This window comes from Cricetulus griseus, chromosome 8, assembly GCF_003668045.3.
Source record: "Cricetulus griseus strain 17A/GY chromosome 8, alternate assembly CriGri-PICRH-1.0, whole genome shotgun sequence".
Classification (NCBI taxonomy): domain Eukaryota; kingdom Metazoa; phylum Chordata; class Mammalia; order Rodentia; family Cricetidae; genus Cricetulus; species Cricetulus griseus.
In genome coordinates this window covers 97,702,700-97,727,786 of record NC_048601.1, presented here as the reverse complement: position 1 = coordinate 97,727,786, position 25,087 = coordinate 97,702,700, and the positions used below count along the sequence as shown (strand labels likewise).

General features: G+C 44.6%; 1 protein-coding gene and 1 non-coding gene across 3 annotated transcripts in view; one reads left to right on the top strand and one right to left on the bottom strand.

Annotated features, from left to right (window-relative positions):
* Positions 1-23,546, bottom strand: part of Rheb (Ras homolog, mTORC1 binding) — a 42,551-nt gene extending 19,005 nt beyond the window's left edge. Inside the window, exon 1 of one of the 2 annotated variants that reach the window (XM_027428422.2) lies at positions 23,363-23,546. In XM_027428422.2, coding sequence (XP_027284223.1) covers positions 23,363-23,414 — 52 coding nt within the window. In that variant the 5' untranslated portion in view covers positions 23,415-23,546. The remainder of the gene's footprint in view (positions 1-23,362) is intronic. The other variant, XM_027428420.2, reaches the window with a different exon arrangement.
* On the top strand, positions 19,803-19,904 carry LOC113836965. The gene has a single exon (XR_003487497.1). It is a non-coding gene; the product is annotated as a U6 spliceosomal RNA (small nuclear RNA).
* Positions 23,547-25,087: the final 1,541 nt, after the last annotated feature.

Here is a 25,087-nt window from a genome sequence, read left to right as displayed (position 1 = left end):
CTCCTCACCTCTTGCTGCCCTCCTTCCTCTTAAATACTTCCCCTTCTATATTCATGTCTATTTTTAAAAAGACTTATTTATTTTATGTATATGAGTGCTCTACCTGCATGTATGCCGTTATGCCAGAAGAGGGCATGAGATCCCACTATAGACAGTTGTGAGCCACCATGTAGTTGCTGGAAGTTGATCTCAGAACCCCTGGAAACAAGCCAGTGCTCTTAACTGCTGAACCATCTCTCTAGCCCCTTTCAAGTCTTTTTTTTTTTCTTTTATGTCTATTTTTTAAAATCTACATTTTGCAGAGAAGAGAAAATAAAACTTTTAAAGGTTTTCTTTTCTTTTCTTTTTTTTAAAGAGAGGATTTCTCTGTGTATCCCTGGAAGTTCTGTAACTCTTTGTAGACCAGGATAGCCTTGAATTCACAGAGATCCACCTGTCTCTGCCTCCCAAGGGTGTGTCACCACAGCCCAGCTAATTAATTGCTTTTGAGACACTGTTGTAGACCTTGACTGTTTGCCTTTGCTCTGCCTCCCTTCAGGGTGCTTCCTTGGACTAAAGGCATATACCACTACCCAGGCCAAGCCCGTAAATTCTGGTGGGTTTTTGTTTGTTTTTCCCCGAGACAGGGTTTCTCTGTGTGTAGTCCTGGCCATCATGGAATTCACTTTGTAGATCAGGGTGGTCTCAAACTCACAGCGATTTGCCTGCCTCTGCCTTCCCAGTGCTGGGATGCCCCCACTGCCCAGCTAAATATAAATTCTCAAAGGAAGCTCTGAGTCAAGGTAATATCCTGTGCTGTCCTTGAAATCTGACTGCCTTCCTGCATCTTCATGTGTGCTGTTTTACAGATGGCTGTCACACGTGTTAGTAGGTTACCACCTTTGTTTGTTTCTCAAGACAGGGTTTCTCTGCCCAGAGGCTTTTCAGCTTTAAAGAGTAATCTAGCCGGGTGTTGGTGGCACACACGTTTAATCCCAGCACACGGGAGGCAGAGGCAGGCAGATCTCTGTGAGTTCGAGGCCAGCCTGGTCTCCAGAGCCAGTGCCAGGATAGGCTCCAAAGCTATACAGAGAAACCCTGTCTCGAAAAAAACTGGTGTTGATTCTAGTTTATGAAATTTAATCACATGATAAAGTATATAGACATATGTCTTAAAATATAAGGTGTGAAACAAGCACTCTATAGTAAGTAGGTATGGAGGGATATACCAATAATCCCAGCATCTAGAGGAGGGAACACTAAGATCACAAGTTCCAGGCCAGCCTGGTCTACACACACACACACAAAAAGAGTAATCTAAAACAAGCATTTTATTTAAAATACTTATCACAGAATCCTGTTCCAATGGTTGAAACAGGCCTAGGGACAGCCAAACAAACACTATTTTGAATTTCACCGGATCACCAGTACAGAGCCTATATGTTTACACATCAAGAACTAGAACCCCACCTTCTTACTCCTCTGCCTGCTCCCTTAATGTCACCTGTAACAGGTTAGACTAGGGCCTATAACCGGTGAAGACAAACAATAAACTGTCATCTTGTTCATGTCTCTGCCAAACTCCTCTTTCCTGTCCTCAGAACAGTATTACAAGTGTTCTACAGGCTTGCAAGGGTTAACTCAGCTTCAGAAGGTATTTCAACTCCAGCCCTACACTCCAGGCAGGGTGTAGTTTGTGCTCCCCGAATCAAACTCAGAGTGGCATAGCTCACAGGCTGAGGAATGACTTCACACCAAGGAGCCATAAATTGGAAATTAATTCATAAAAAAAAAATAACACCCACCCACTGGAAGACAGAAATCCTCCCGGTTGGCACTCATTTAAACCTCACCAGGAGCTCAGTCCTTACTACAATCAACATAACTCTCAATTCCACCATGGCCCACAGAACCAGACCTGCCAACCCAGTCTGCTTCTCTGAGCTCACCTTCTCAGGTCCAGTCACCACTGTTCTGCTTCTGCCAACCTCCTTCTGCCTTGACCTTTTTGTTCTAGCCACCACCACTCCCAGATTTCTGAGCGTATGACTCATTCTTGTCATTCTGTTGTGAGCACAAATGTCAGCACAAAACCACCCTATCCAAGCAGCACCTGTCCCCTAACAGTCCTGTGGCTATCTGCCATCTCTTCTCACCACACCTGACATCAGCCTCATACACTGCTCGGTCCATATCTTTCCATTCAGAAAGTTTAACACAATAATTTCATTAGCATTTACTGGCACAATCATGGGTCTGTCCATGATACAATAGCAGCTCAGGAACTACAAAGTTAAGTAGACTGTGTCTAAATGAGACCAAGTTAGACATGCTATCAATAAAGAAGAATCCAATACAAATTTTAGCTACTATTTCAAGTAACAAAGACAGCAAGGAGGGAAAAATCCCTCTTATGTAAGTAAAACTGAGAAATTAGAAATAAATTCTTTTCCAAAAAATTAATTCCCAGGTCCAGAACCAGGGCTATATGAGTTGGCCCACCCCAGCATCCACCCCATTTATGAGATGCTAGAGCAGGTGAAGGGGCTGGTTCTGCAGTCCCAAATTCACAGGATCTCCACAACACAGGACAGTAACAGGATATCTAAGAGGAGTCCCAGTGAGGGCCTGATAGTGTAGCAAGTAAAGATATATGAATCTATGTGATTCACTGTGTCACAGGACAGCTTAACACGATTGAGATTTTCCTTTTCTTTTAAATTTTATTTTGTTATATCTTTATGGGGAAGTTTCAAGGGCAGAGGGTGGATGCAAAGGAATGAGGAAATGAGTGGGATCAAGATTTGTGATGTGAAACCCACAAAGAATCAATAAAAGTTGGCCAGGTGGTGGTGGCACATGCCTTTAATCCCAGCTCCCAGGAGGCAGAAGCAGGTGGATCTCCGTGAGTTCAAGGTCAGCCTGGTCTACAGAGTGAGTTCCAGGACAGCCCCAGCAGTTACACAGAGAAACCCTGTCTTGCAAAACTAAAAACGGGGGAAAAAATTAATAAAAGTTAGTTTTAAAATTAATTTCATTATTTTATGTATATGAGTGTTTTCCTTGCATGCCTGTCTATGACTGCAGGTCAGAGGATGATGCTGGGTCCTCTGGAACTGAAGTTACAGACAGCTGGTGAGCTGCCATATGGATGCTGGGAACCAATTTCTTCCTCTGGAAGAGCAATTAGTGCTTTTAACCATTAAGCCATCACTCCAGCCTTCCCCCAAAGGAATATTCTTATTTATGTATCTCTACATCTAACACAACTACTTAAGAGTCAGAGAAGCTGAATTAGAAAGAATGAAGAGAAAAAAGTTCTTTGTAAAAAAAAAAAAAAAGAAAATTACATTTATTTATTTGTGTGTGCATGTATGTACACATGTACTCAAGTGCAGGAATGCACTTGCCAGTGCTTGTATGGAGGTCAGAGGACAACCTGGGGTGGCGCACACCTTTAACCCCAGCCTTGGGAGGCAGAGGCAAGCAGATCTCTGAGTTTAAGGCGGGCCTGACCTACAGAGCGAGTTCCAGGACAGCCAGGGCTACACAGAGAAACCCCACCTCAAAAAACAAAAACAACACAAACAAACAAATTACAATCACAATTTAATTGCAAATTAAAGGTGAAAGAAGAATTAAAAAGTTTTGTTGCTGCAATTTTAGATTAAGTCTAGATTAAAAATAGTGGAAGAATTCAGTTGTGGTTATGCATACCTGTAATCAGCATTCTAGAGACTGGGGGGGCAGATGGAAAGAGATAAGGGAAAACACCCCACCCCCACTAGAGAGATGGCTCAGAGGTTAAGAGCACTGACTGTTCTTCCAGAGGTCCTGAGTTCAATTCCCAGCAACCACATGGTGGTACACAACCATCTATAATGAGATCTGGTGCCCTCTTCTGGCACGCAGGCATACAGGCAGGCAGAACATCATACATTAAATAAATTATATATAAGATATATATAGTTAAATACATCTTTAATTTATTCACTAAGAGTTCTGTACATATATAAATGTTTTTCAATCATATTCATTCCTTCCGCCTTCTAACTCCTCCTGGGTTCCTTTCATTTTCCTCTCATGTCCTTAAAAAAAAATAAACTAAAACACCATGTCTAAAACAAAACAACAAATAAACAAAAAAAACCCATAAGTCCGATTAGTGCTGCCTATATATGCATGGGCATGAGGCTATTCACAGGAGCATCGTCAACCTACCAGGGACAATATTCATTTAAAAACAAAACAAAAACAAAAACAAAAACAAAAAAACCCCACTGTCCCTCCTCTAGCAAACATCAGCTGTCAAGAGCTCCTGGGCTAGAGGTGGGGGCTTGTGGGTTTCACGATGGAATGTTGATTGGCTTGATCTTGTCCAGGTCTTGTTCGGGCAACCACCGCTGCTGGGTCTAGAGACAGTTTTACACCAATCTTCTCTGACCCCTGGCTCTTAACTCTTTTTGTCCTCTCCTTCAGATGTTCCTTGAGCCTTATGGGACATTGGGATACAGATATCCTACTTATGGCTGAAAGCTCTAAAAACACATTCTCTGCATCTTGATCAGTGTGAAGGGACACTACATTTAAAAAATACAATTCTTGTTGCACATTCAGAAGTTTCCATTTGTATCCTAATGAGAAGAGTTAACCTGATACAAGAAGTCATTCTGGTAAAAGCAAACCAGGCAGTATAGCCAAAACCCCAACAAACAGTCAATTGTTGCCCTCCTAAGTAGTCAACTAGCTAACAGAATTTAAACCCTTACTCTCTAAGGGTGCTAATTGAATTTCTCCTTCCGACTGGCCCCTGGAGGAAAGATATTATTCATTAGCAGAAGTGGGGCTGTGAGCAGCTGGGTCTCCCTTGGGTTTCTCCTCGCTTGGACTTTATTCCTAAGGGGGAGGGTCACTAATTACTGAAACCTAGACAGGAAGGTTATACTCAGCTGTTCTGCTGTCTTTATTAGAAAGTGGAACACTAGACAACCGTCACTGAAATCTTACTAGTCACCACAGAACAGTCACCCTTGTCATCACTGAATCACAACAGTGTTCAAGTGCTCTCAGCCCTGCTACTGTACTTGAGCTTCCAGGGCCACCTCTGAAACCAAAGTTTGGTGCTTATGAAAAGTCCGCTTCTGTGTGCTGTATGTTAACAGTTACTAAAATCACACTACAGTCTTCACCATGGCCACCCTACATGAACACGCCTCAGCATACCTGGCATTGACTTTGGCCTTTGTCTCTAGCAAATAAATGCAGGTTCTGAATACACGGGCTACTTGCCAAAGATGAGTCTGCAGAGATGGTCATGCTCTAAATTTGTACAATCTGAGAAGAAACTCAAATTCAGGCTTTTGCTTTGTTTTTTGTTTTGTTGTTGTTGTTTTTGTTTTGAGAAACATGACAGGAAAACAATGCAAGGGTGACCTGAAATAACAGAGAAGGAGTGCATGTATGGAGCCAAATGCACATAAAGAGCCAAATCATCCAGTACCCAACAGCACATGTTATAGAGGCCCGACAAGAGCCAACCCCACACTCACAGCTGGCTTACACACTCCTCTTCAGTAGAACAACTTTCTTAATTTTAGAAACCACAGAAAATTATTTTTGAAATTTCTCATCTTTCATTAGGCAAGACCAGAGCATCATGTTGGTTTGTTCATTTGTTTTGCCATAATAAAATATCATAAGTATTCCACTCTATTTTCTCTAAAGGTGTAGGTTCAAGGTTATCACTGAATCTCATGCTTAGTGATTATCATAAAATGTACATCATTTATACAACCACCTGTTATCAGATTAATTTAACTTGTTTTTGTTTCTCCTAAAAACATAGAACTACTCAAATATCTCCATTTTCATATCTAGCATTCTTTACTAAACAGTTTACATGTTAGTGGTTCACTGGGCTATGATGGGTAGGGCAGAGTTTTGTTTTTGTCCTAGTAACTAGGTGATCAAGTCATCAGGTAGTAGGGGTATCCATCACAACTACTGTACTAAATCTGCAACACAATAATTCCAGAACACAATGACTCTTCTTTGAGGTGCTGGGGACTGAACCCAGGAACAGTAACGTCCTGTACAAAACCCCAGCAGTATCATCTGTAAATCTCACCTCTATATCACTTGGCTTACCTGCCTGTCTCCTGGATATGCCAGGAAGCAAGTGCTGGTCATCGTGACCCAAACTACTATCCCTGTGCCTCAGCATCTGCTGAAGACTAGTCAATCAGACCTGGGCATTCTGCCAGCATAATCTCTTTCTAGCAGCCATCACCGCATCCAGGCCAATTTGAGGCAAGTTTTCAAAGTGGGGGCAATGAACCACTGGGTCATGAGATTGATTTACTGAGCCATGACCTACATTGTTTTCTTAAGAAATAGGAACACTGACCTAGAATGCAAATAAAGGTTTTGGGAAACATTTGTTTCAGTTTTGGACACATAACTGGATAAGAACATAACATTTATGATTATAGGTTGCAGTTGAAAGGGCAGAAATATACTTCTGGCAAGGGGAGTTCCATGGTGTAATGGTTAGCACTGTGACTCAGAAACACACTGCTGTAACCATGACTTTCAATGTCTAACCTCTACAGCTTTTACTTCCTTTAGCCCCAAGATAAATCACTTCCTTCTACTCTTTTGTCAGAGGCCTCTAATTTCCTTTTTCTTAGCCTTCTGATAAACCTGTGATCCTAATCTAGTCAACTGCTATTGTGAGGCTGTTCAGCATCTTTGGGCCTTACAATTTATAAGCTAGGTCTTCTCTAGCCACCTCTATAGCTCCCTTTTCGTCTGCACTAACAGTTCTAGGTGCAAAGTGTACCCCCAGTAACCTATCATCACAGGGTACTTGTAATCAAGCCCCACCCAAACTTCCTCAATAGGAAGCTCTAGCACAGGAGGGTCAGCAAGTATCTCCCTGTGTGTCCTGACATTGGGCAACAAGTTGAACATTTAATACCCCAATCTAGCATCTAAAGAGTTCCCCAATGCTCTAATTCCTACCAGCAGCTCAGGATATAAGCATTTAAAGCCTGTAGCTACAGCCATGATTATACAGGGCCATGACCCCTGAGATACCAAGGACATTCAATCTCTTGATAGCGGTAATGCTATCCTCCAGATACCAAGATGAACAATGAGCACTGTTCATGGAGCCTGTGTACTGGAAAGCACACCTGGCCACTGACATCATCCCCACCAATTCAAAGGAAGAGGCTGGCAAACTACCCTTAGAGAAGCTGTACTATCATCCTTGTTCTCTATCTAGTTCCTCTCTGTCACCCCTAAAACATTCTCTTCTTGAAACAGTTCTAAACAGATTCTCTCCTGGTTCACTCTACCCCATGTAGCTTGCTCCAAGTCAGTCTTTGAAATATTTTCGAATCCCAGGGAGTGCACCTATCTGTGGTTCCATCTGCTTCTGGGGCAAAAGATCACCTTGCTAGGGGAGTGCAGGAGCTGGGTGCATTGACCAAGAAGAATAGAATAGTGCAGCCAACAGAAAAAGATCTTAGCCACTGAAAACTCCACTCCACTAAACCAAATTTAATGCACTCATGAAAATGCATGCTCATCCGTGTGTCCTGCAGAAAACAGACCATAATACTTGACAAAAGGTATATAGGTTCTGGTTGAAAAGCCTTGAAGAAAAGATTAGATAGAAATAAAAACTACAAAGGCAATTAAGGAGAATTAGCTTTCTAACTTCAAAAAAAAAAAAAAAAGAAAAGAAATCAATCAGCAAATCAAATCTGTAGATCAAATTGACAGAATAGAATTGCATCAAAAGGATGCAACTGGCTGAAGAGATAGCTCAGAGGTTAAGAGCACTGACTTCTCTTCCAGAGGTCCTGAGTTCAATTCCCAGCAACCACATGGTGGCTCACAACCATCTATAATGAGATCTGGTGCCCTCTGCTGGTGTGCAGATAAAAATGGAAGCAGAATGTTGCATACATAATAAAATCAAAAAAGAAAAAAAGAAAAGGATGCAACTGGGGGCTGGAGAAATGGCTCAGAGGTTAAGAGCATTGGCTGCTCTTCCAGAGGACTAAGGTTCAATTCCCAGCACCCACATGTCAGCTCACAACTGTCCATAACTCCAGTTCCAGGGTATCCAGCACTCTAATACAGACATACATGTAGGCAAAACACCAATGCACATAAATTATTAAAAAAAAAAAAAGGATGCAACTGCAACACACAGATGGTGTTAAGTTCTAACTTGTGAATGTGTATGTGGATTAATGTCCCTACGAAACTGTAACTCTGTTCGCTTTTCCCTCTGTTACTACATTCACTCCACACTTCTAGCTTTAGCAGTTATAGTCAGAAATGCTTCTGCAGCCAAAGTTAGCTCACAAACCATCTACCTTTCTTCTACTTCTCCTACTAGCTGTATTTTTATAGTTCCAAGCTTGGGAACAGTTCATCCTTCTATAAACCTTTAAAGCCTTTGTAAAAGAAACAGGAACTGGCACTGTCTGCTAGTAACTGGCTTGAGAAGAAGAGCCAGCCAGAAATCAAAGGGGCATGTTCTTTGAGTGTTGGAGGTAGGAGTGGCACATGGAATAGGACATGTCACAGACCCCCCCCCAAACAAGAACCTAGTTCCCCACTCGGGATATAAGGTAGGGAGAGATAAAGGCTGATGATAAAATAAAATGGGGGTAATCTGGAGGAAGCAAGAAAAAGAAAAACCCAAACATTATGAACGTCAACCTACATTCCTAGACAAATGAAGACTCCATTAATAAGACAAAGCTGTGTGATGGTCAATTTGATAGTATTTAAGTCACCTAGAAGACACAGCTCTGACTATCCCCATGAGAGTGCTTGAGAGGTTTAACTGAGAATAGAGTATCCACCCTGTATGTGTGCAGCAGCATCTCATTGGCTGGGGCCCTGTGTGAGGAAAAGAGGAGAAGGCAAAGTCGCAGCAACACTCACCTCTCTCTCTGCTTCTTGACTACAGATAGCAAGACCAGCTCTCACACTCTCTCCCTCTCCCTCCCACAAAAGATCATGTCCTTAAATTCTGAGCCAAAATAAACCCTTCCTTCCTCAACTTGTCTTTCTCAGGTGTTCAGTCACAGCAGTAAGAAAATAACCAATACAAACAGCCAACAAAACAAAAAAATTATCAAAGCATTCCTTCTATTTTTAAAACTCAGCCGGGAGTTGGTGGTGCACGCCTTTAATCCCAGCACTCGGGAGGCAGAGGCAGGCAAATCTCTGTGAGTTCGAGGCCAGCCTGATCTACAGATCGAGTGCCAGGATAGGCTCCAAAGCCACACAGAGAAACCTTGTCTGGGGGGAAAAAAAATAGCCAAAGCATAGTGGCATACACCTTTAATCCCAGCATTCAGGAGTGAATGAGAGGGGGAGGGGTGGGAGGTGGGGGTGGGAGAAGGAGAAGGCGGGGGAACTAGGGTTGGTGTGTAAAATGAAAAATAAATTTTTTAATTATAAGAAGCAGAACAGGGGCTGGAGAGATGGCTCAGAGGTTAAAAGCACTGACTGCTCTTCCAGAGGTCCTGAGTTCAATTCCCAGCAACCACATGATGGCTCACAACCATCTGTAATGAGATCTGGTGCCCTCTTCTAATGTGCAGATATACATGGAAGCAGAATGTTGTATACATAATAAATAAATAAAATCTTAAAAAAAAAAAGAAACAGAACAGAGTGAGAAAAGGTTTAGGATTTGAACTCAAGATTATGGTATGAGTCCCAAAAGATGAAACTTAAGTTTTACAGGCTTCAAAATCCTCAAAATATGGTAGTATCATGGATAAAGCATAGTAACTACCGCATATTCAATACATGGCCATTAAATTCCAGTACAGTATTCCCTGATCAGTGAAGATTTCCCTAAATTATGATCAATACAACCTGGGAGGGGGGAAGAGTCTGTATTCCAGGAGCAGCTATCAAGCTGAGAGAGAAGTACTGGCATAAGTCAGGCATTAACAGAGCACAGAGTTCAGAAAAAGATCCATATGCAAGTACGATCAGCTGATTTTTGGCAGAAGTGCAAAGGCAAGTCAAAGGAGAAAGTACAGAATTTTCAATACATGGGGCTCAAATAACTGGACTTTGATATTGACACACATACAAAAATAGTAAGAGACACAGAAACCTGAGCCAGACCTAGTTGGTGCCCTATTTTAAAAAAGCATATGATCAAAAACAGATCATAAACTTAAATACAGAGTGAAAACTATGAAATGACTTTTTTTGTTTGTTTTTGGAAACAGTTTCTCTACATATCCCCGGCTATCCTGGAACTCAACTCTATAGACCAGGCTGTTCTGGAACTCACAGAGATCCACCTGCCTCTGCTTCCTGAGTGCTGGGATTAAAGGAGTGTGCCATCACCAACCCAGAGATTATAAAAAAGGAAATCCAAGCCGGGCGTTCTTTTTATCATGAGCTGAAGATGTACATATACACCAAGAGTCACTAAGGATACATTTTGAAAATATATACCTATGCCAGCATCCCCATTTTAAAGGATGCTATGAAGGATGCTAATGTGTACTTGGGGAAAGCCATCACATCACTCATAACATGAGCACCATTGCCAGCACAGGATCTGATGAGGGCATGGAGACAATGCAAACTTTTTCCTGATTTTTGATCATGCAGCCCTGAATGTCCTTAAAACTCATGGACATACTGCTTCTCAAGTGCTGGTTTCATGTTAGTCTCACCTCAAACTTCCTAGTAGTTGAGGGTGCCCTTGAATGTCTAAATGCTTCTACCTCCCAAATCCTGGGATTACAGTCATTTACCATCATGTCAGATGGTACCAGGCACCCCCTCCCCCCCGCCCCGCTGGAATCTGTAGTCCAAGGCTTAATGCTGCTTAGGCAAGTACTCCAGCAACTGAACTATATCCTTAGCCTCAACTGTTTTAACAGAAAACTCACGTGAGACATTGTTTTATTAGAGTTTGCAAAACACTTTCACATGAATCATCTCACTTGTTCCTAGGAGTTAAGCGGGGTTGACATCATTTGCTCTTTCTCACAACCATTCCCAAACTTAAAAATAGATGCTGACAGAGGGTAAGAAGCGGGGGTGGGGGGGTTTATGGCTATATTATTTGTGATGAATACAAAGCAGAATAAGTAAAACTGGTTCAAAAATAAAACAAAAACATATTTAAGTGTGTTTTGCATGAATGACTGAATTACTTACTGAATGAGGAATTTTAGTAACTGTCAGAGTTATTAAACTAAAAGGGAAAAAGTGGTGCTTAAAGAGGCCAGGTCCCTCAAGACCCTTGAAAATTCATGACTTACAGATAAAGCCAAGGTGCAAGACAAACTACAGAAAATTAAATATCTGCAATGAAGAAGAAAAACTTTCCTAGATTTGGCTTAAAGCTGATGGGCAGGCTGGGACGTGAGCAGGCAGGGAGAGCCCCTCAAAAACCAAAGAGGGGCTAGAAAGGTAACTAACTCAATGGGAAAGAATGCTTGCCATCAAGCCTGACCACCTGAGTGCCATCCTCGTGACCTATATGGTGGAGAGAACCAACACTTTCAAAGTGTCCACATGATCTCCAAATGTGTGCTGTGGCAAACGTACAGGTTAAAAAAAAAAAAAAAAAAAAAAGACAAAACACAAAAACAAAAACAGCAGCTTTGATGAATTAAGGAACATACAATTTAAGATTGCCTAAAATACATAGGCGACGGCTAAACAATCTTATTTACAAAGAAATTTCTTCACCTGTTAAACATCTATACCTAGTTTATTCTAACATCAATTCACTTCTCAGGACACTTTTGTTGTTCAGTACTGTCCAGGAGCCATACATGGACATTGATTATCTGAAACATAGCAGGTACTCTGACATATTTATATAAGTTGGTTAAATATGAAAAATATTTTTAGTCATGTATTGAAATGGTATTTTGGGTATATTAGGCTAAATTAAACTTCACTGGTTTCCTTTTCTAGTGGCTACTAGAAAATCTGATAGTATCTATGCTGACATTTCATTGCTCTTGAGCAATGATGCTCTGTATATAGGCCTCAGGGAACAGGAGTACCCTATTTGTATAAACTTGGCTAAATTTATATAAATTAAGCTCCAGAAGACAGATAGGCAGGTGCTTAACTTAACATCCCTGCTTGGCTGACTCTGTAGCATGTCCACCTGGGCTTTGTAACGTCACTTGTCCCTGGTGTGACAAAGAAACAACCAACCTACAGTGAGAAGGGATGTTGGATCAAACCCTTGGTTGACATTAAGGAATTGGGAGCAGAAAACATTAGTTCCCAGTACGGCCACTTGCCCCAGAACTTGGGTTCACTGCTAGGGACTCTATAGCCAGAAGCTATGAAGATGCAAAAATGAATTTTTTTTAAAGGAACTACATTTATTTTTTAAAGATTTATTTATTATGTGTACAGTGTTCTGTCTGCATGTTGCCTGCAGGCCAGAGGACGGCACCAGATCTCATAACAGATGGTTGTGAGCCACCATGTGGTTGCTGGGAATTGAACTCAGGACCTTTGGAAGAACAAGCAGTACTCTTAACCACTGAGCCATCTCTCTCTCCAGTCAGCAAAAAAAAAAAAAAATTTTTTTTTTTTTTTGGTTTTTCGAGACAGGGTTTCTCTGTGTAGCCTTGGAGCCTATCCTGGAACTAGCTCTTGTAGACCAGGCTGGTCTCGAACTCAGAGAGATCCACCTCTGCCTCCTGAGTGCTGGGACTAAAGGCGTGCGCCACCAACACCCGGCTGCAAAAAGTGAATCTTATCCAGCCTCTAGCCATGGTTCTGTCACAGGTTTTTTTCCTTTTAGCCAAAGGCAACACTGCCAGCATATAGGCTGTACTAACAGTCCCCACCAGAGGCTGATCTGCTCTGTCCCCCTACGACACTCTGCACTGGCCCACAACTTAGTCTTTCCAATTCTACTCCTGTTTGCCCACTTTCTCCTCACAGTACAAGAGATTTTTTCTGAAGATGTAAAACAAATTATGAACCAGGGGCCAAATTTGATTCAGACTCTGTCTAGTACTTATACAGCCTATGAGTTAAAAGCAGGTATGCATGGTTTTCTATCTTTCAATGGCTATAGGAGGGGACAGATGGATGGGAACAGGACACAACTAGTATTTTTATCAGAAAATCAGATAAAATTCCAATTTCAAACCCATGGTAGAGTTTCATTGGGACACAACTACAGCCATTTGTCAATGTCCTGCCTTCCTCTGCTTTTACACTATAAGGGTAAAGGAGAGCAGTTGCAACAGGAGGCATCTGGCCTGCAAAGCTTGAGATAATTTACCACCTGGCCTGCATGTTCACAATTTCAGGGACAACTCCCAAAGAGCCTCTACTGTAGGGCTGGCAACGTTCAACTGACACTGAAGACTGAGGGAAAAATTCTACCCATGCATCAGTTTGGCTGAATTGGTTCACAGAGAAAATACATCCTGTTAAGATTCCCAGAAAATCTGTTTCTCAGACTATATGCTTAGGTGATTTTTTTTCCAGATAAGTTTTCCCAGAGTCTGGGATTAAAGGTGTATGACACCACACCTGGTACTGCTGGGCATGCCTTAACCAACAAAGGGAACCTATAGTTTAATCTCTTTACCGGAGGTTTCATATGTGATTTAGATCATAAAACCTGCCAGGGGGCTGGAGAGATGGCTTACAGGTTAAGAGTTAAGGGCTGTTCTTTCAGAGGTCCTGAGTTCAATTTCCAGAAAACCACACGACGGCTCACAACCATCTATAATAGGATCTGATGCCTATTATAGCATGCAGGTATACATGCAAAGCACTCACACATTAAATATAAGTAAACAAAATTTTAAAAACCAACCAAATAGGGACTAACAAGACAGGGCTCAGTCGGTAAAGGTGCCCATGCCAAGTCAGTTGACCCAAGTTCCATCACCAGGACTTACATGATAGAAGGAAAGAAAATCATTTCCTTAGGTTGTCCTCTGGCCCCTACAAGCACACCATGGTGACTGCAGGCAGGCGCGCGCGCGCGCGCGCACACACACACACACACACACACACACACACACACACACACACTTGCATAAAAGACATAAAGCTTGCAGGTGGGATGTTGGGGAGGAGGGTAAGGAGAGGAAGAGGGAGAGGGAGAAGGGATTGACATCTGAAGCAAGCTTGTTCCTAATTTGAACTAATAAAATAAAAAGACATAAAGCTTAGAATACTATTTACTTTTAAAAATTATATTAATAGTAAAAGCCAATTATTTGCACAATATATCACAAATGATATATTATGCCACCATGTAGTTAACTTTCAATTCTTTGAAAAAAAGCTTATTTAACAAAATTGTTAAATTTTACTTTATGTTTCAAAATCCATCAGAAGTTTTTCTGCAGACAAGCACAACAAAGAGAAATGGCAGGTTGGGCTCAGTGATACTATAGTTAAGAAACAAAGGCATCAACACACAGTTCATTTCATCAAGAGCCCATCTCTCTGCTCAAACTATCCACAGGAAAATACAAAGGCTAGAAGCTTCCTGTTCTGAACTAATACCAATTTAGATATAAAACTCTGAGCTAGGTATAGTGATGCACACCTTTAATCCCAGCACCCAGGAGTCAGAGAGGCAGGCAGATCTCTGTGAGTTCTAGGCCAGACTTGTCTATGTAGTGAGTTCTAGGACCACCAGAGCTACGTAGAGAGACTCTGTCTCTAAAATAAAAAAAATAAAGAAAATTCCCATGCCTAATAGTGAACTTCAGAAGACCAAGAAAATTTAGCAATTTTGAAATGTAATAACAATATTCAAAGCTCTTTGTGTTTTGAGGTATCAATGAAGCAATTCATGTGATATAAAAGTCCCAAACAATTTGCTCTAGTTAGTTTGACTAAGAGATCCCGAGAAGCCAGGCAGGGGTGGCACTCGCCTTTGATCCTAGCACTTGGGAGGCAGAAGCAGGAAGATCTCTGTGATTTCCAGGCCAGGTTCCAAAGCTACAAAGAGAAACCCTGTCTTGAAAAAAACAAATAAAGCAGGGCATTGGTGTCGCATGCCTTTAATTCCAGCACTCGGGAGGTGGAGGCAGGCGGATCTCTGAGTTTGAGGCCAGCCTGGTCTCCAGAGCGAGTTCCAGGATAGGCTCCAAAGCTACACAGAGAAACCCTGTCTCGAAAAACCAAAACCAACCAACCAAACAAACAAAAAAACAAATAGGAAAAAAATGCACATTAATGACTTCCTGTACGACCATAGGTAGAGGCAGCTAGTTTTCATTTTGTGATACAGCTGCTGTTTTTATTTATGTAGCTCCCCCAACTTTCAGTAAGGCTTGTGATACACATCACACACTGACTGCATGCTGCCATCAGCAATTTCATTTAACCTTTGGGAACTTCACTATCACCCCGCACAAAGACAACAACGCATCCAAAAGTGCATCCCAAGAGGCCATTTCCCCCTGCACCTCACTGCTCACTACTCGGCATGAACGACTTTCCAAAGTTCCTTTGAGGCCCCGCAGCTTCATCTTACTCGCCTCCTCGTGCTTCACCACCCCCAGCTTCCTTCCGCTCTCAATCACGACAAGGTCTTACTTGTCTCACTAAATCCTCCTTGCCTCTTACAATAAACACTGGGTAGCTCTTACACATATCCTTGCCAACCGTACGTACAATGTGCATTTCTGGAGCCTTCTCCAGGGTTCATGAGGAGGAGACACCACATTGTGTTCACATTTGCACACAAGAGGCAGATGCAGTGCTGGTGCCTATGTGAACAGCGCTCAGCAGGCACTAAGACAGCAGGCACAAACCCGGAACACCAAAATAACAGAAACACACAGACTGGCATTGGGGTCCAGGCTGAAGATCTGAGAAGCAAAGCAGCCAAGCCACCAGAGAGCTCTTATCTCTACCAAGGCTGGGGCAATCTGGTCCTCAACACGGCTGGAGACTAATTGCCTGAGACTGAATGCCAGGTCTGAGACCCTGCTCCTGTCTTACATACAGCTCTAGTGCTGGGATTAAAGGCATAAGCTGTTTCTCTTTTTTGACTGATTCACAGAGATGTATCTGCCCCTGTCTCCTGAGTCCTGGGATTAAGTGTGCCATCACTGCCTGGCCTCTCAGGCTGTGGCTATGCTATTAGATCATAAACAATATATCACCTCACAAACCCAGTGGTGAATCACTTTATTATCTACCACCACATTCTCACAAAGGAACAGGGGGCCACTTTCACTTATCAATGTCCTCTGAGAACATAGTAAGAGTGATTAAGTTTACTGAGTCTTGACCCTTGGACATCTTTTTAGTATTCTCCAACAGGGCCAACAAGATGGCTCAACAGGTAAAGGTGTTTGCTGTGCAAGTCTGGAGATCCATGAGAAAGTGGAAGGAGATAAGACTCCCTGAAAGTTGCCCTTTGACCCTGACACACAAGCTCTGGCAGGTGCATTGCCACCACAGTAATAATAATAATAATAATTCTTCATGATGAAACAAGGTATCTGAATAAGCACTTCTGCTACACAGAAATATGACTGTTTCCAAGACAAGTATGGGATAACCAAGACACGTCTGCACCAGCTACTTTATCACATCTTTTTTACTTGGTAGAATGACAACAACCACTAGTTCAAATTTGGCAGGTTTTTGTTTTGTTTTAAGACATTAAGGAAACAAGATCTCAGCTGGGCACAACAGTATTCATGTAATTTTGGTACTTGGAGGAGGCAGGGAAGTTTACTGAAACTTGCAGGCTAGCCTGAGCTAAAATGCTATTTCCCTACTGTCTTCCCACCCTTTGGGTGGGGAAAGGAGTTCACCAAGTCAAGTAAAAACTGGTAGTGCAATGTCAAAATTCCAACTGTTAAGGAAGACATCAGAATTTTGAAAAGCTGCCTTCCCAACCCCCTGTTAGTGGTACTGGCGATTAACATAGGACCTAGAACATGCAAGGCAGATGCTCTACCAATGTTCCCGGCCTGTTTTTATTCTGGAGTTAACAAGGCCAGCCTTAAACTTGTGATCCTCCTCTCTTAGATTCCCAAGCAGCTGGGACTACAGGTCTGTACTATAAATTTCAGCCTGGAAAAGCATTATTGTTGTTGTTGTTGTTTTCCAGACAGGGTTTCTCAATGGCTCTAGGCTGGTCTGGAACTCAGAGAGACCCACCTGCTTCTGCCTCCCAAGTGCTGGGATTAGAGGTGTACGCCACCAATGCCAGGCTATTATTATATTTTAATGTATATGGAAGTTTTACCATTAGAGGGCATTAAATTCCCTTGGAACTAGGGTAATAGCCTGTTGTGAGCTACATGTGGGTGCTGGGACCTGGAACCTGGGTCAGTGTTTTTAAGCACTGAGCCATCTCTCCAGACCCTGGAAAAGCTTTCAACAGCACTTCTCTGTGGTTGGTCAGAGCAAACTATCTGCATACTAAATGTACCAACACACAGAAGATCTGTGTAACAGTGGACCAATGACCCAAGTTCTACAGCACAGACTCAACAATAAGACTGTGGACCTCACAAAGTACCCACCTAAGACTAACCACTGACAGGTGCCAGTGAGATGGGGCATAAAGACACTTTCTGACAAACTTATCCTCAGGATCCACATAGCAAAAAGAAAAAGCTATATGTATCCCATGTGTGTGATCTCAAATGAATATAACAGTAAAAGACACTGTTGGCTGCTACTTACAGAGGTTTAGTGCATACTGGAGATACACTACCATCTCAAAGAGCTATTAAAAATTCACCTCATACTGGAATGAAATCAAGAGCAGATGAAAACTCACTGTTTTTTTTTTGTTTGTTTGTTTGTTTGTTTGTTTGTTTGTTTCTGAGACAGGGTTTTTCTGTGACTTTGGAGGCTGTCCCAGCACTCACTCTGTAGACCAGGCTGGTCTCCAACTCACAGAGATCTGCCTGCTTCTGCCTCCCGAGTGCTGGGATTAAAGGTGTGCGCCACCACTGCCCGCCTGTTTTAAAACTTTTAAGATTCTTTCATGGGGGCTGGAGAGCTGGCTCAGGGGCTGAGAGCACTTACTGCTCTGACAGAGGACACAGGTTCATTTCCAAGCACCCACACAGTAGCTCATAATCATCCGCAAACTCCAGTCCCAGAGGACTGCCCTCTTCTTGTCTTAAAAACACCTGCATGCACACATGCAAAACATTCATACACAAAAGAAATCAATCTTAAAAAAAAAGTTCTTTCAAGTCTGAAAAGTACCCTATTAAAGTCTAGTTGATTTATGAGCAGAAATTGGCAACTTAGTCCTACACCCAAGGGGCTAAAAATAGGCAAAAAAATCTTGAAAAACCAAAGGCCTCAAAGATTCCTATGTCCCTGTTGACTGACACCACAGTAATGGGAAGGAGACTGTGGGCTGATGTGAGGAAACAACCAGCAGAAGTTCAGAAGCTCTCAAAACAAGCCCTGAAATCCACACACCTTTCATTTTCCACTAAGGAATTCAGTGAGGAATCAGCAGTCTTCTAACAGGCTGAGACAAGTTGTGCCCTTCTCTCACAGCACACATATTAACCTCGAGCAAGTCATGAACCTAAATGTAGGAGCTGAACATAAAACGTTCAGAAGGAACAGCATTCAAACTACACTGTTTGCTGTGAGCTCCCGGTTATGACATCAAAAGCAAAAAGTGGGAAAAGGAAACAGGTAAACTGGTCCTCAAGCAAGGTGCTGGGATCCGTCCTGAGGAGCAAGGGAAAAGGGGAAACACAATTTCACACCATAGATGGAAGAAACTGTTTATAAATCATATATACTCGGGGCTGGAGAGGTGGCTCAGGAGTTAAGAGCACTGCCCATTCTTCCAGAGGTCCTGAGTTCAATTCCCAGCGAACACATGGTGGCTCACAACCATCTGTTATGTAGTCTGGTGCCCTCTTCTGGACTGCAGGGATACATGCAGGCAGAACACTGTATACATAATAAATAAATAAATCTTAAAAAAAAAAAAAAAAAAAACAGCCTACTAGGATGGCTAAAACCAAGCAAAGTTAAGGATGGAGACAAATACCAAGCCTTATACACCATTGCCAGAAATTTAAAAAGGTTGAGGAAAAGTTTGACAGTTCTCAAAATGTCAAACAGTTATACCACATGTCCCAGCAATTTCATCCTAGGAAACAACCAGGAGAAATGAAAACACAGCCATGTTTTATAGGAATATTTAACACCATTATTTCCAACAGCCAAGAAACAGAAACAACTCATATATCTAACAGGAAAATGTAGTAAACTCTTTTATTAATGGAATATTATTCAGCCACAAACAAGAACAAGGTATTGTTTTATATGCAATATGGATGAAGCTTAGAAATAGGCTAAATAGCCGGGCATTGGTGGCGCACGCCTTTAATCCCAGCACTCGGGAAGCAGAGGCAGGTGGATCTCTGTGAGTTCGAGGCCAGCCTGGTCTCCAGAGTGAGTGCCAGGATAGGCTCCAAAGCTACACAGAGAAACCCTGTCTCGAACCCCCCCCCCCAAAAGGAAATAGGCTAAATGAAAGATGTCAGTCACAAAGTCATTTACATGAAATGTCCAGAGTAAGTAAGGCAAATTAGTGGTTGTCAGGGGCTGAGTGTTGAGAACTAACTGCTATGAGCACAGGATTTTTTGGTATATATGGATATTTAAAACATGGTCATCAAAATTGGATCCCCAGAACTCATGTGGTGGAAACAAAGAACAACTCCCACAAGCTGTCCCCTGACCTCCACATGCCTGACGCAACATGCTCTTCCAACAAATTAATGAAACAGTAAGTACTCACTTCAACAGCACATGCACTAAAACTGGAACCACACAGAGATTAGCATGGTCCCTACAAGGATGACACATACATTCATGAAGTGTTCCACAATTAAAAAAAAAAAGTTATAATGTTTGGCCATACAAAATCAGATTCACAACTGTGAGCTGTGCCTATTCTCTTACAGAACAATGAATAGGACTGATAAAGCATCACAAAAGTGGCCACTATTGGTTGGACTACCCTGCTCAGGCACATGCTACTAAGTACACATTAATTTATACATTGTTAGGTTTTGTAATGGCAAGTAGTGTTTAAACCACAATGTTCTCTCTCTCTCTCTCCTCCCTCCCCCCCCCTCTGTGTGTGTGTGTGTGTGTGTGTGTGTGTGTGTGTGTGTGTGTCACACACACACAGAGGGCAGAAAAAAGGTTAGGTGTTCTCTTCTATTATTCTCCACTGAAACTGGAGATCTCCATTTTTTAGATAGGCAGGTAGCCAGCAAGCCCTAGCTATCCTCCTGTCTCTGTCCCCCAAAGCACACTGCCTTGTGTCCAGCTTTTTACATGGGTTCTGGGATTTAAACTCAGGACCTCATAGTTGCAAAGAAAACACCCTTACTTATTGAGTTATCCTCCCAGGCCTCACCACAATTTCTTAATAGATTATGTCAGAAAAGGACAAGATAAGATAATTTAACAGGACGGAATCCAGTGCAATTGTGATCTATTGGAAACTATTTAAATGATACCTTTCCCTATAAGACTCCAACAGCACTGGGTGTGTTCTGACAAGGTAATTCATTTACTCTCAGTGAACTGCTAGTCACTAAACCATGGCCTTTTCATTTTATAAACTTTCACATTCCTATGATCCCAATCCTCTTACCAATATAAGAGGGTTACACTAGGCATATAAGTTTTTGGAAAAATGGTGTAATGACAAACCATATCACTAAAACACTCTGGAAGATATTCCAGAGAAAGACTACCAGATTGAAGACACTTTACTTTCCCAGCGTTTTGATTGGCTCCTGCTATTAAGGACTCCTCAGCTCTAGGAGCAACAATGCACCATGAGGAAGCTACATGTGGCCACCACCCAAATGAACACAAGGGACCTCCCTAAAAGCTAGGTGACACATGTCTTTAAAAACTTCCCTACTTCAAACACCAGGAAAAGACCAAGGAGGTAAGCTGCACAATTTTCACTTTTGGTAGGTTTATCAATGTTTCAACAAATGGAAGTTTGAAAGCCTAATAATAAAGTTATTACTAAAGTTTTAAATAATAAGTTTTTACTAAAGGCAAACTTAAAAATCTGTGGCGTGGTCATGTAACAATGCACGGCTTCTAGACCAGCCTATTTCTGTTTTATCATCAATCAACACAACTGCTTTGAAACACACACTCACACACACACACACACACACACACACACACACACACACACACACACACACTCACTCACTCACTCACTCACTCACTCACTCTAGAAATGCTGAAATTTCTATACTTTGGCATCAAACACATTTCTAACTTCTGAGAAGTCTGAATAGTGGGCAATTCCCGGAAGAGTGGCTAGCGAGTGCAATTATGCTGGCAAAAGGCCAAGGACTCCTCTGCAAAGAATCCAGAAACTAGAAAATATTCCTGCTTTTATGAGAGTAAACTAAAGTCAAATGCAACACTGGGAGTAACACAGCCCCCTTCATAGTGTCTTTTACTTTAATCATTGCACTTGAAAACAACCTTTGAGAAAACAGTAGGATATGGAAATACGACACACTAAGAGCATTGAAAATAGGTCTACAGTTCTCTGTCCCTCGGCAGGCTAGCACTACACTAACAAAGAGAGGCCTAGAGTAAATGTTTGTGAAGAAAAAGCTGAGGGCACACCTATCTCAGCCCTGGCGGGGCTTTCACTGGATACCAGCCTGGGCTACAAAGTGAGTCCAGGACCACCTGGGTTACATAAGATTGTGTTTAAAAAAAAAAAAAAATCAGAATGATTTTCTATTGGACATAAGTTCTTCAGCAAAGGAGACAAAACACTAGACTTATTTAAACCCATTGCCATTTCAAACGTTTCAAGAGGAGAATAAAATCCAGACCTTTAGAAAATAGGTAGCCCAGCCACTTGTGACTTATGCCTTGCTCATTCAGGATTGCTATCTTCAACGAGTTGGCACCCTGTATATTTATCTGATTAGAGGGTGCTCAACCAAGACCCAGGTCTTGTCACGGTCCCGTTCTCCAAATCTGAAGGGAATTCAGAAAGCAAGCAACAGTATGGTGATGCAGACAACCAACGTGAGACCAGGAGTTCCTCACTGCTGCTTAGAAAGTGGTCTCAGAGACACTGAAACCTCATTTTTGCACGTTAACGCTAAGGTTGCAATTGTTAAGCAGTTTAGTAGTCCTGCACGGTGCATGAGTCAGTTACCTTTCCACTCCGGGCACCCCACCCCACCCCCATCTCACACTGTCTCTCATCTTCCATTCCCTCCCCGAAAGGTTTTCTCCAGCTCTTAAGGCAGAGGTGGTGAAAGGATGAGTAAGCAGGCAGAGACGTATCTTGGGCAAAGAGCACAGACCCTGGCAGCAGCGGTGGAAAGCCTAACGGGGAGTCCGTCCAGTGGGGAAGGCTTTCCTAGGGGTAGTTACTGCCACCTCGTTCCTAATCAGACTCCAACCCACTCCACCTCCCGCTTGCTTCGCCACTCCCCGGCGGTTCCCTGTGTCAAGTGCATTTTCTGGAGACAGTTAACACCTTTCAGACAGCACTTACAGATGAAGGTGATATTCTCAGGTTTCGGTCGGTCAAAGACAATGAAGCCTCACCCTGCAGCAATGGCTGGGTTCAAACGTTCCGTTTCACGAGATGGGACCGAATACTACCCGTCTCTGACACCGTGATCACTCCCCACCCGACCCAGGCCCACCTCTCTATTCGGCAAAAAGGTGACTGCTAGGAGCAACTTCTAACGTGTGTCAGTCGCGTGGCGCTGGGGAAACAAAAGGTTCCCTGCATTACTTTAACAGCCTGGCTCCGAGTGCCTGGCCTTGTTTCTCCCCAAAGAAAAAAAATAGGACACTGAGAGTTCGGCGACGCCTTCCTTGCCGTCCCCGCGCTGGCCGCCAGCAGCTGACTAGCGGCTTCGCGGGGTGGGGTGGGGTGGGGTGGGGGGGTCAGCATTGGCGTCCTCGAGGCGGAAACTTGCCCTCGTGGCCAAATGTCGTGCAAGTTTCCCCCTCCAGAACGTTTAACTTCTCTACCGACGGGAGGGACGCCGAGGAGCGCTCGCTTCCCTTTGTTGAGACGCCGGGAATGAGTTGAGCCGGGGGAGCAGGTGGGGGGGTGGAGAGGCTGTGCTCAGGGGAGGCCTGCGGGGCCCGGCACCTGTCCGCCGCACCCGGGGACGGGGAAGGCGCCGCCACCTCCGCTCAAGATGGAGGTTACGAAACGCGCGACGCTCGCCCGCCCGCCCGCTCGCCCTCCCCTCCGCCGGCCACATGGCCGGGCCGCGTCCGGGCTCAGCGGGCGGGCGGGCGGGCGGGGCCAGCCACTCACCCACAGACCGGTAGCCCAGGATGGCGATCTTCCGGGACTTGGACTGCGGCATCTCGGCGGCCTACTCAGCCCCGGCCCAACCACATGAACCGCGCGGCGCGCGGCGGCGGCGACGGCGGCGGCTCCTCGGGCTCAGACCGTCGGCGGCGAGTGCGCCGGGGGCACGCGGCATACAGAGCGCGGCGGCGGCGGCGGCGCGGGCTGCAGCGGGGCTGCCTCTCTCGCTCGCTCAACCGCCCGGAACCGGCCGCGCGGGCCCTCCTCCCCCCACACACACAACACACCCACGTGACCGCGCGCGGCCGCGTCAGCGCCGCCTCCCGCCGGCCCGGAACGCGCGGGGGTGCGTCGGGGGGAGCGCTCTGCTCGAAAGGGAAAGCGCGGAGCCGCCCCACGGCCCCCGGAAAAGTCACGACAGAAACTCGCTGCGTCACGACCCTCCCACCTACTTCCGCCGCTCTTTAATGACGACAGGCCTGCCCCGAGCTCTGAGTGGACGGCCCCCCGGACCGCGGCGCGGTGACGCAATGGAAATTCCGTCCGCCATTGGGGAACTCGGGGGGGAGGGGGAGGGGCGGAGCCTAGGGGGCGGGGCCGAGGGGCGGAGCCGCCCAGCGAGGCGCTAAAAATACAACCCGGGCTGCGTTGGCGCCGCCGAGCGCCTGCGTGGTTCGAAAGCTTGGCCCTATCGGCGCGCGCTTCCTTAACGATTGGCTGGTGCGCGGCTCGGGGGGGCGGAGCCAGCAGCGAGGAGCGCAGCGATTGGTGAGATGCTGAGCCGTTGGCCGGCTTGCGTCGGCGGGGCCTTAAAAGGCGCGGGCGGGCGGGCGAGCGAGGCCCGAGGCGGGCGGGCGGGCGGCCCCTTCCTGTTGGCCCTTTGATTACCGTCCTGCCTGGTTAGCCGGGCTCACTGTGGGTGGCGCCTGAGGGACGAGTGGAATCTCTGCAGACTCCAAATGTCAGAAATAACGTTAAAAGCAACGAGAACGTGAGCCGGCCGGGCCTGGTGCGGGCCCCGGCCACCCGCGGGGCGCGCCTGGCGTGGAAAGGCGCCCGCGTGGGAGCGCTGCTGCCAGATCAGCGCGTCTGTCACCCTCGAACACTCAGAGGCTATTTCTGGAGAAACGAGAAAGCCAGCCATTGTCAAGAAGGCCGAGGGAAAGCAGGAGACTTGGCTGTCTGGTGTGGGCGGGCCACGCCTGGCATATTTTCGGCCAAAGGCGTACTGGCTGAGAGCCCCTCGTCTGTGGAGAGCCAGAGGAGGCGTTGGAACATCCTCATTGTAAGGACTCAGGCATGACGCGGCCCGCCCCTGTCACCCGCCAGAATGCATCAGGCAATGCCCTGGTCTGGATCCCTTTAAAGAAAGACCCCCCCCCCCCCCCCCCCCGCTTCCCAGCTGTTTCCCCGGGGCAGGCAAGAGTCTCCTCTGTCCTCTCTCTGAGTCTCTTTATCTCTTTTCTCCCCCGCCCCCTTCTAATAAAACTTCTCACTAACCGTCTGCCTGGCCTGTTTGTCCGTCTTCCCCCCCCCATCCCCCAACCCCCATCACCCTCGCCTACCATGGAATCTGCCAAGGTTCCCCTGACGCTTTACCATAAGTCTCATGCTAAAAAGCAGGCCTAGTTCATGGAAGCCCAAGTTGAAAGCTAGGCTTGGAAATGAAGATACCAAGAGAGAACAGCACGCTTGCCCTTCGTGATATTTTTTTTTTTAGGGTCTCAT